At 44.7% G+C, this 10,058-nt stretch overlaps 1 protein-coding gene across 1 annotated transcript; it reads right to left on the bottom strand.

The window, feature by feature from the left end:
* Positions 1–7,723: 7,723 nt before the first annotated feature.
* LOC111984996 (G-type lectin S-receptor-like serine/threonine-protein kinase RKS1) lies at positions 7,724–9,507 on the bottom strand. The gene is made up of 4 exons (XM_065774429.1): positions 9,301–9,507; positions 8,887–9,097; positions 8,104–8,171; positions 7,724–8,026 (listed from the first exon to the last, which is right to left on the bottom strand). The coding sequence occupies exons 1-4, from the start codon at positions 9,505–9,507 to the stop codon at positions 7,724–7,726; spliced, it is 789 nt and encodes a 262-aa protein (XP_065630501.1).
* Between the last annotated feature and the right edge of the window lie 551 nt (positions 9,508–10,058).

Below are 10,058 nucleotides of genomic sequence, written 5' to 3'. Positions count from 1 at the left end.
CATCAAAGTTATTGTAGGGACTCAATTTAGATAGGCCCCAACAATACATTTCTAGAGAGTGGGATGAAGAATTAGGCCCTAACAGACTAGCAACCTTACACCCAGAACCTTTTCTCCTTGAAGGAGGATGAAGCCAACTTAGTGCTAAGGGTAGCTCCTCGGCCCTTGTTCGAGGAGGTTCTTTTTTTTTCCTCCCCTCGAGCTGCTTTGCTTGCCCTTCTTATATAGTCCTCTTTCTCCTATCTCTTTCTTCCATCTGTCGGCCATTCACTTGCCTTCCCTCTGACCATCCGTCCCATCAGAGGCCTTATCAGTACTCGAGTGGTTCACAAGGACCAATGTTACCCTGTCTAGGCCTTACATCTCTATTAATGCGGCCAGGGGGTTAGGTGAGTGCATTTAGTGCAGGGGTGACAACCTGTTCTTGGCCCGTTCTCCCACCTGGAATTAGCCTCGGTACGCCGAGGACAGGGATGTCCTCGGCGTGGATCCAAAAAAGCTTAGGTCTTCATACACCATCCTCGGACGATCATTCCTTCTTGGCATGGGCCATGGGCCGAATGCAAGATGGGCCGAGGCTACCAGGCCCACGGGCCCCACAATAGCCCCTCAAAATCCTGCTGCCCGTTCACTCGGACGGGGAGGAGGGTTTTGATATCCACGGGCCCTCTGGATGATTCACCCCACCTCGGCCCACGTCGAGGCTGGTGACTTTTCGCCTGCCCAATGTACGTTTTGGCGTTTCGAGGCTCAGTGTGCACCCGCATTAAATTTTGGCGGCTCCACGTTCCCCAGTTCCAACGGTGTGATGGTAATCGTTCGGTGGGGACTTCCTGCTTTTATAAGCGGGAGCTACGCTTGGTGAACTTAAATTAGGGATATAAATACTTGTTTGAACCGCTAGGCTTCCTTATTTGTGCGCTCGCGAACTTTGGTGCGCATACCTTGAATCTAATTCAACTTCCACACTGCCCGAGGAGGATCTCTACATTTCTGTAAGTCTTCCCCTTTTAGTAGCACAAAATTTTCTTTGATCCTACTCTTTCTTTCCTTCTTTCGGATCCTTTGGTCGTTGCTAGGAATGGGTAAGTTTAAGAAGCTGGTTGAGTCCGACGAGATGATGAAGAAATTCACTGTCGATTATGGGATACCCAGTAATGTGGGTTTGAGGTATTGTGAGGAAGGGGAGTGGCGTATTAAGAGAAACGAGGGTGAGGTTGTGATCCCTATAGTCGCCTTCGTAGAGGGAGGGATGAGAATCCCTATGAGGCCAGTGACGAGCAGATACCTTAGGCATTTTCGGCTGGCTCCTACCCAGTGTGCTGTTAATGTATTTAGGATACTAGGGTGTGTAGACACCTTGAATGAGAAAATGGGGTTGAGATTAACTCACCATAACGTAAACTGGTGCTACAACCTTCAGCACTTGAGGGGTAAAACGTATTATATGAAGACAAGGGATGATAGGGTCCGACTTATCCAGTGCCTTCCCGATTCTAATAAGGGGCTGACTCAAGATTTCCTCATTGTGTCGGGGGAATGGCACGTCGGTCTCCACTGCCCGACAGTAGAGGGAGAGCCAGGTAGGGTACTCGAAGTAGGGGGCGGTCTAGATTCTTGTATTATTTTTTTTGTTGTGTATCTGTTTTGATTGATTAATCACAGGAGCTTTGTTTCTGTTTCTGCAGATCCGCACACCTTCGCGCGTCATTTTCACCTGGTCAACAAGGAGGATTTGGAAGCCGTTCTTAGGGCGGAACTCTTTCTGAACGAGGCTGATAACCAGGTTAGAGCCGCCCACCACATCCTCGGATGTGACCCAGCCCAGAAGTCATTCCCGGTCCCAAAGCACGTTATTAGGGCTCGTGATCCTCGGCTTAGGCAAATTACTGTGGTGGAGGACGGTTTTACATTTTCTGAAGGATCTTATACTCCGGAAGGCATTCCGTTGGCGGGTTCTTCCTCATCTCATCAAGAAACAGAGACCGAGGAAGGGAAACCTGAGGAGGCAGGGAAGGTGGTCGAACTGAGCTCGTCCGAGGACGAATTTAGTGTGTTTAACCTAGCTGATCAGTCCGAAGATCCCTCCAGTGACTTGGGAGACCCCCATTTGTCCGAAGCCGATCTTCAACCGCCAAGGGTTGGTATTCAAGCCGAGATGGGTTTAAAAAGACAGCCCCAAACTAGCCTTCTTGACCTGCTTGAGGGCAACTCTGAGAAGGGTGTGCCAAGAGAGTCACAGCCCAAGCCCCCATCACTTCTGCCCCAGCCTTTGCCTGTGTGCACCAGGTCGTCCTTAATCCCTCCAATCTCAGTCCCTCAGTCCGAGTCTCCCGACCTAAAAAGGAAGAGATCTTTTAAGGGCAAGGACCCAGTGGATGGGGGCAAATCCCATTCTCCGCCAGAGGAAGGTGGAATCCCCCGACCTTCCAAACAACTGAGGCTCGGTGGTCAACGTAAAGGAAAGGAGATCGCCCAGCAGTCCGAGGCCCAGGCCTGGCTACCCGCTGCCATGCTCCATGGTCAACCCCTGATGGATGACGCAACGATCCGAGAATCCCAAGGAGGCGAGGGGGCTCTCGTAGCCGATGCCCTGGAGAAGTCTCTTCTCCTTCCCGTCGACATGGCCGAGCTTGGGAGCATGAGTGGGCCAGAGGTTGCCCTTAGCCTTAAGAGATATCTAGGCATGGTGGGTCCCCTGGTATTAGTTTACTCTTATTCGAATTTTATTGCTCAGCACCTTCCCTTCTCTTTACGGCGTACTTGCTTTTGTTGGCAGGCTGTCCAGGCCATTTTCAGGCTGGATGAGGAGGTCGACGGCCAGAGTAACGCTTTAGCGCAGAAGCGTGACAAGTTCTTGAAAACTGCAAGTACCCTTAAAAGATCTGAGGCAGATCTAAAAAAGGCAATCGAAAATTTGGAGGAGATGACAAGGGCTAGAGATAATGCGGCCTCTGACCTAGCCACGGCTACGAAGCATGCCGGGGATCAGACAAGGCGCTTGCAGGATCTCGAGGGCCACCTATGAACTGCTAAGGAGGATAATGCCGACCTGAAGAAAAATTTGGCCGAGGCAGTCAGCGCGAGGGGCATTGCCGAGCATGCCAGGGACGAGGCTGTGAGGGCCAAAGGCAAGGCGGTTTTTGCGAGAATAGACGTTGAGCGCTCCGTAGAACAGGTGGAAGAGGAGGCTTTTGCCGAGGGGGTGGCTAAGACTGAAGCCACCCTTAAAGCTCAAGTTCCTGTAGTGTGCAGGCGCTTCTGTTATGAGACCTGGCATGAAGCCCTTAACCAAGCGGGGGTTGATATCTCGTCCGACCTCAGGAGGGCAGAGAGAGTATATTACCCCTCCACAATTCGCGAGGTTGTCCTTGTTGCCTCCGAGGAGGGGTCTGCATTACCAGCGGCAAGTGAAAGTCATGACAGAATTGCTGGGGACACATCTTCAGCTGACAGACCTTTTGAGGAGGCTGAGCCCTATAAAGCGTTGGAGGGGGCCGGAACCGAGGACCAAGAAGTGTCCCAAGATATGGTGAGGCTTCCTGCTGACTCCCAAGCCAATCCCACAGTCCCTCCGATTTCCCCTACCGTGGAAGGGTTTTCTGAAGCAGCCCCTCCGAGACATGGTCCCTAGGTGTTGGTTGAAGCCTTTTGACAAGCCCCTCAAGACAATTGGCCTACTAAGTTGGAAATGGCATACGGCATAGGACACTTTTATTTGCTTTCTTTTTCATTTCGTTTTGCTTCTTGCCTCGGGGGCATTGTAATGAAACTATACATTTTCTATTTGAAATGAATATTCAATACTTTTCTTCTAGTTATTAATGCTTCCTTTTACTTGCCGCACTTTAATATCTTGCCCAATACCTTGGTTCTGTTCTGGACTTAGTCTCATGAGACCATCAGCTATCCTTCAGGCATGAATCCGAGGACTGGATCACAATTCGGTTCTGGCTAATGCTTTGGTTCTTCCGCAAATAGTTAGTTTAACCCCCCGGTTCTTCTGCATGTATCTAGTTTCCCGTAGGTTTGAGTCCTTGGGCCATGCAATACCTTGGTTCTGTCTAGTACCTAGGTATAGTTGAGTGGTTAGTTTTCCCACAGGCTTGAGTCCGAGGACCATGCAATACCTTGGTTCTGTCTAACACTTCCATTCTTTTGTAAGTATCTAGTTTCCCCATAGGTTTGAGTCTTTGGACCATGCAATACCTTCGTTCTATCTAGTACCCAGGTATAATTGAGTGGTTAGTTTTCCCACAGGCTTGAGTTCGAGGACCATGCAATGCCTTGGTTCTGTCTAACACTTCCATTCTTCTGTAAGTATCTAGTTTCCCCATAGGTTTGAGTCTTTGGACCATGCAATACCTTGGTTCTGTCTAGTACCCAAGTATAGTTGAGTGGTTAGTTTTCCCACAGGCTTGAGTCCGAGGACCATGCAATGCCTTGGTTCTGTCTAACACCTCCATTCTTCTATAAGTATCTAGTTTCCCCATAGGTTTGAGTCTTTAGACCATGCAATATCTTGGTTCTGTCTAGTACCTAGGTATAGTTGAGTGGTTAGTTTTCCCACAGGCTTGAGTCCGAGGACCATGCAATGCCTTGGTTTATCTAACACTTCTATTCTTCTGTAAGTATCTAGTTTCCCCATAGGTTTGAGTCTTTGGACCATGCAATACCTTGGTTCTGTCTAGTACCCAGTATAGTTGAGTGGTTAGTTTTCCCACAGGCTTGAGTCCGAGGACCATGCAATGCCTTAGTTCTGTCTAACACTTTCATTCTTCTGTAAGTATCTAGTTTCCCCATAGGTTTGAGTCTTTGGACCATGTAATACCTTGGTTCTGTCTAGTACCCAGGTATAGTTGAGTGGTTAGTTTTCCCACAGGCTTGAGTCCGAGGACCATGTAATGCCTTGGTTCTGTTTAACACTTTCATTCTTCTGTAAGTATCTAGTTTTCCCATAGGTTTGAGTCTTTGGACCATGTAATACCTTGGTTCTGTCTAGTACCCAGGTATAGTTGAGTGGTTAGTTTTCCCACAGGCTTGAGTCCGAGGACCATGTAATGCCTTGGTTCTGTTTAACACTTCCATTCTTCTGTAAGTATCTAGTTTTCCCATAGGTTTGAGTCTTTGGACCATGCAATACCTTAGTTCTGTCTAGTACCCAGGTATAGTTGAGTGGTTAGTTTTCCCACAAGCTTGAGTCCGAGGACCATGCAATGCCTTGGTTCTGTCTAACACTTCCATTCTTCTGTAAGTATCTAGTTTCCCCATAGGTTTGAGTCTTTGGACCATGCAATACCTTGGTTCTGTCTAGTACCCAGGTATAGTTGAGTGGTTAGTTTTCCCACAGGCTTGAGTCCGAGGACCATGCAATGCCTTGGTTCTATCTAACACTTCCACGTGGAATGAAGGAGTTTGTCCTCGGCTCTTAGAATCTTACTTTTGGTATGATGACGTCCTCGGACCCGCTTCATTGGAAATGGTTCCTTCTCGGGTCGGGCCATTAACTCTACGGTGCTCGGGACAGAGGCGGTTCGGACTCTAATCTTATATGTGGCAGTGACCTCGCCTTCATCTCAAGCTCCCGTCCACCTCAATTACGAGGTGTCCCCTGATTGTTCGCGCTCTGCGCTTGATGTTTCGATGCGCGAGACGCACTCTCATTGATGTCCTCGTGAATTGATACAAATCCAGCAGCCTACGATCTCCTTGGGATGTGGTCAGGATTAATACCGCTGATAATCCCCTTTTCGAACTCTGTGTGGATCAATTCCTACCAGTCTCCATCCTCTATATAAGGCTCTCTAGAGGGAAACACCTCTCCACACTCCGTGAACTCTCCAATCATAACTAGAAACACGTCCTTTCAGCTCCCCGAGCCCCTTCAGCAACCCTGCCAAGATTGTGACTAGAGTTGGGAGACATAGGGCGGCCCTGAGTGGGTGTAAGGACACACAGGGCAAAAGCCCTACCTTCCCGGCTGAAAGTCGTTGCGGCTGTTGTCCCCGCCAGACTTCCGGCGCGGTAGAGCCTTGGTGTCACCCTGATAGTGCCATGCATGGTGGCCAGGAGGGAAGTCCTTGAAGTACCTAACGCTCTTCCCTAGGGCGCACCCCTGCCGGAAGAGCCGCGCAAGATCACATCATGTCTGGTGCCCGAGTGTTGTCGTCTCCGACGGCCAACCTTCGCGAGGCCTAGAGAGAATCAAGGGAATGTCATGGGGAAGGGCCTTTCGGTGCCCTTGCATCGGCTTCTCTCTTTGTTCCAGCTCCGCCGCACCGGCCAAGGAGTTGTTGGTAGCATTAAAACATGTCTGCCTCAGCCCCATTCCCTCTAGCTAGTTTTAGAACAGGTCCGCCTGGGCCTCTGTTTGTAGAATTGGCTTTAAAACACGCTTGCCTGAGCCTCTGTTTGTACTCTATATTTTCTCTTCATTCAATAAAATACTATTATGTTTCCTCTATTTTCTGTTGAATCTTCTATTTTTCTGCAATGTTTTCTTTCTTTTTTTTTGCGACGCATTGTTGTCAACCTTCCATAAACTAGATACTTAGGAGCGATCGGCCGTTGCGCCCGCTAGTGCACTAATTCTCCCCACAGACGACACCAATTGTAGGAACTCAATTTAGATAAGCCCTAACAATACATTTCTAGAGAGTGGGATGAAGAATTAGGCCCTAACAGACTAGCAACCTTACACCCAGAACCTTTTCTCCTTGAAGGAGGATGAAGCCAACTTAGTGCTAAGGGTAGCTCCTCGGCCCTTTTCCGAGGAGGTTCTTTTTTTTCCTCCCCTCGAGCTGCTTTGCTTGCCATTCTTATATAGTCCTCTTTCTCTTATCTCTTTCTTCCATCTGTCGACCATTCACTTGCCTTCCCTCTGACCGCCCGTCCCATTAGAGGCCTTATCAGTACTCGAGTGGTTCATAAGGACCAATGTTACCCTGTCTAGGGCTTACATCCCCATTAATGCGGCCAGGGGGTTAGGTGAGTGCATTTAGTGCGGGGGTGACAACTTGTTCTTGGCCCGCTCCCCCGCCTGGAATTAGCCTCGGTACACCGAGGACAGGGATGTCCTCGGCGTGGATCCAAAAAAGCTTAAGTCTTCATACGCCATCCTCGGACGATCATTCCTCCTTGGCATGGGCCATGGGCCGAATGCAAGATGGGCCGAGGCTACCAGGCCCACGGGCCCCACAGTTATAAACTGTCGTTTTAACTTATTTGGTAATATTGCCTTGGTTTGAAGTGTTCTCTTCAATTACATATTAGCCATACCCAAGCATATCAATAGTAAAACACCCTAAAATCCAAATTAAATTCCAGAATTATGCATTTAGCGTTCCTCTTTTAAATTTTCATGGTTAAACTTAGTAAATTTCACACCAAAAGAAAAGATCTTTGTAACTTTTGATATCTTGTTCTAAAAACCCATGAAGTTATCTCCACAGAACATATATACACAGTTAACTTTTTGTATATTAATTTCAAAAACCACTTGAAAGAAAAAGCTAAAGGAGATGGTAGTGATTTCATCACAAGTTTTGGGCAATAATAGTTTGTGTAATATTATATATCTTCTTTTTTGTAATAATTTTACAATGAATACATTATGTTCAATTGTTCATACAAAAAAAAAAATGTAATGTAGAGTAGACTTATAGTAACTCAATCTTAGGTTGTAATGGAATATTAGTACACTTGCTACAAATAGTTTGGGGTTTTAACGACCGTCAATTGTAGAAAGTGTTATTTCATTTACTGAATTAGATGCTGAACTTGTTGATCTATTTGTAATCGTGTAATTACCCTTCAAAATAAATGCAGGTTGTTTTGGAGAAGGAAGATGTGTGCCATTACCCAACATGAAAACAACAGTTGACATGGTTGGCCGGTCTATTGCATGCTCTTGGACACACAAAAGCCCAATTTGAATGCATCTTGAAAATTCATTAGCAGGATATGTCTCATCTAGTAATGGGTCGACCATTTTCAAGGAATTTTCTTCTCTCCATATGTCCCAAACCTGAGACAAGATATTAATCATATTACGCTCAACAATATAGGCTTAATTTTGTAGTCATTGTTTGCACATGTACTTACATGTCCAATCAAATTTGAGGAAGGACCATCATGATGATAAGTACTGTTCTTTTTCCCAGTAATGATCTCTAGCAGCAATACCCCAAAGCTATATACGTCAGACTTTATCGAAAATAGTCATTGCATTGCATACTCAGGTGACATATAACCACTGTCATAGCACAATGAAAAGGAAGGTATTGAACCTCAACGTAAAATGATCGAAAATAGCCCTTTGGGCACTAACATACATGTAAAATTTGAAGTAACACAATATAAAAACAAATTATAGAGATATCCTTAAAATTTTGTTTTTCTTACGAAGGCCTGTAGTTTGGACTCTGCTTAGATGTAAAAATGGTAGTCCAGTAATCAGTTAAAAAAGTATATCTTTGTTTTCTACCATATTTACTATGTTCCAACAATGCAATTTGTATTAGCTTCAATTTGGTCCCCTCCAACAATTTTAGCCATACCAAAATCTAAAATTTTTGGATTCAATGCATTGTCTAGTAGAACATTGCTAGCCTTTAAATATCTATGGATAATTCTTAATCTTGAGTCTTGATGAAGATATAAGATCCCTCGAGCAATTCCACAAATAATCTCAAATCGCTTTCCCCAATCTAAACATGACCTTTTTGTTTCATTTAAATGAAGAAATGAAAACTTGGATTAGATTGCATTGCATTTGTGCTTTTTTACTTAAGTATAAAATCTTGCTACTTGGAACTGATATGTTTGTAATGGGAAGATCGTTTTCTAGTGATGATGAGTGAGATTAATCTGAAAAAGAACACATACCAAAAATGCAAGAGTCCAAGCTTTTATTTGGCAAGTACTCATAGATCAACATCTTCTCTTTTTTGTGAATGCAACAACCTAAAATTCTCACAAGGTTTCTATGTTGGAGTTTAGCAATTAGTGCAACTTCTGTTTTGAATTGTTCCATTCCTTGTCCAGAGCATTTTGATAGTCTTTTTACTGCTATTATCATTCCATTTTGTAGCAAACCCTACAATTAAAGTCCAAATATCATTGTCATAGTGCACAATTGTTGAAAGAAACTCAACTTGGTAAATTATTTGGGGAAGCCCAATTGCACACAAAAAATTCATACTCAATGAGTACACGTAAACATTCATGATGGAATTTATGATGCATAAACACATTTGAAATGAGATTATGCAAATTCTGGGACTCGTTCAATGAGACTACCTTATAAACTAGGTCAAAACCACCTTGGCCAAGCTTGTTAGCAATAGAGAAGTTATCTGTAGCTGCAATAATGGTTCTTAGATCAAATAATGGCAAATTTGAATTTCTTCTAGTTCCATCGAGGTCCCTTCTACTTGGAGAGTCTTCGAAGTATGGTAAAGTGGAGTCAGCACTATCTAAATATGTGCTATGCCTCGTCTCTGTCATAAAACAAGCAATTAATAATGCTAGTAACCATTTTTGTCCAATTAGGAATTCTCACACAAAAGCCTAATTTAATAAAACTGAGAAACACACTAAAATAAAAGAATGAAACATAGGAAAATAAGAGGAAAAATTGAAGCTTACAATTTTCTATTTATCATTGACAGGAAATCCCATTTGGTTAAAATGCACTTTTCTAAGAGGTAAGTGCTTATGGGTTATGAAAGTTCAGCAGGCTTGAAGACCTTTGATGGGGCTGGAGAAAATGTTAAAATGTCAGGGAATTGGTTAGGCCATTCATTAAGCTTTTAGTTGAAAGGGTGAAAAAAATTATCCATATGGCATGATAATTGACACCCTGATGGTGTTTTAATCCCCAACTTTGTCCAAAAGGTGGTGTATGATATTGCAATTTCTGAGTTTGCAAAAGTATCTAGTATTCTAAAAGAAATGCAGTAGCCTTGGAAACCTATTAGATCAAAAGATACTACCCTACAAGCTTATTTTCATCAAATAAAATTAGCTAAGACAACTCAATGGACCGGATTTCATCT

Source organism: Quercus suber, unplaced genomic scaffold, assembly GCF_002906115.3.
Source record: "Quercus suber isolate HL8 unplaced genomic scaffold, Cork oak 2.0 scaffold_92, whole genome shotgun sequence".
Taxonomy (NCBI): Eukaryota; Viridiplantae; Streptophyta; class Magnoliopsida; order Fagales; family Fagaceae; genus Quercus; species Quercus suber.
This window is presented reverse-complemented; position numbering and strand designations above follow the sequence as displayed.

Excerpts from the sequence above, each read along its gene's own strand:
- LOC111984996 (XM_065774429.1), bottom strand. The coding sequence starts at position 9,507 with ATGACAGAGACGAGGCATAGCACATATTTAGATAGTGCTGACTCCACT. Across the intron at positions 9,098-9,300 it reads GTTTTGACCTAGTTTATAAG|GGTTTGCTACAAAATGGAAT; the intron begins GTAGTCTCATTG and ends CTTTAATTGTAG. Across the intron at positions 8,027-8,103 it reads CCTCAAATTTGATTGGACAT|GTTTGGGACATATGGAGAGA; the intron begins GTAAGTACATGT and ends ATCTTGTCTCAG.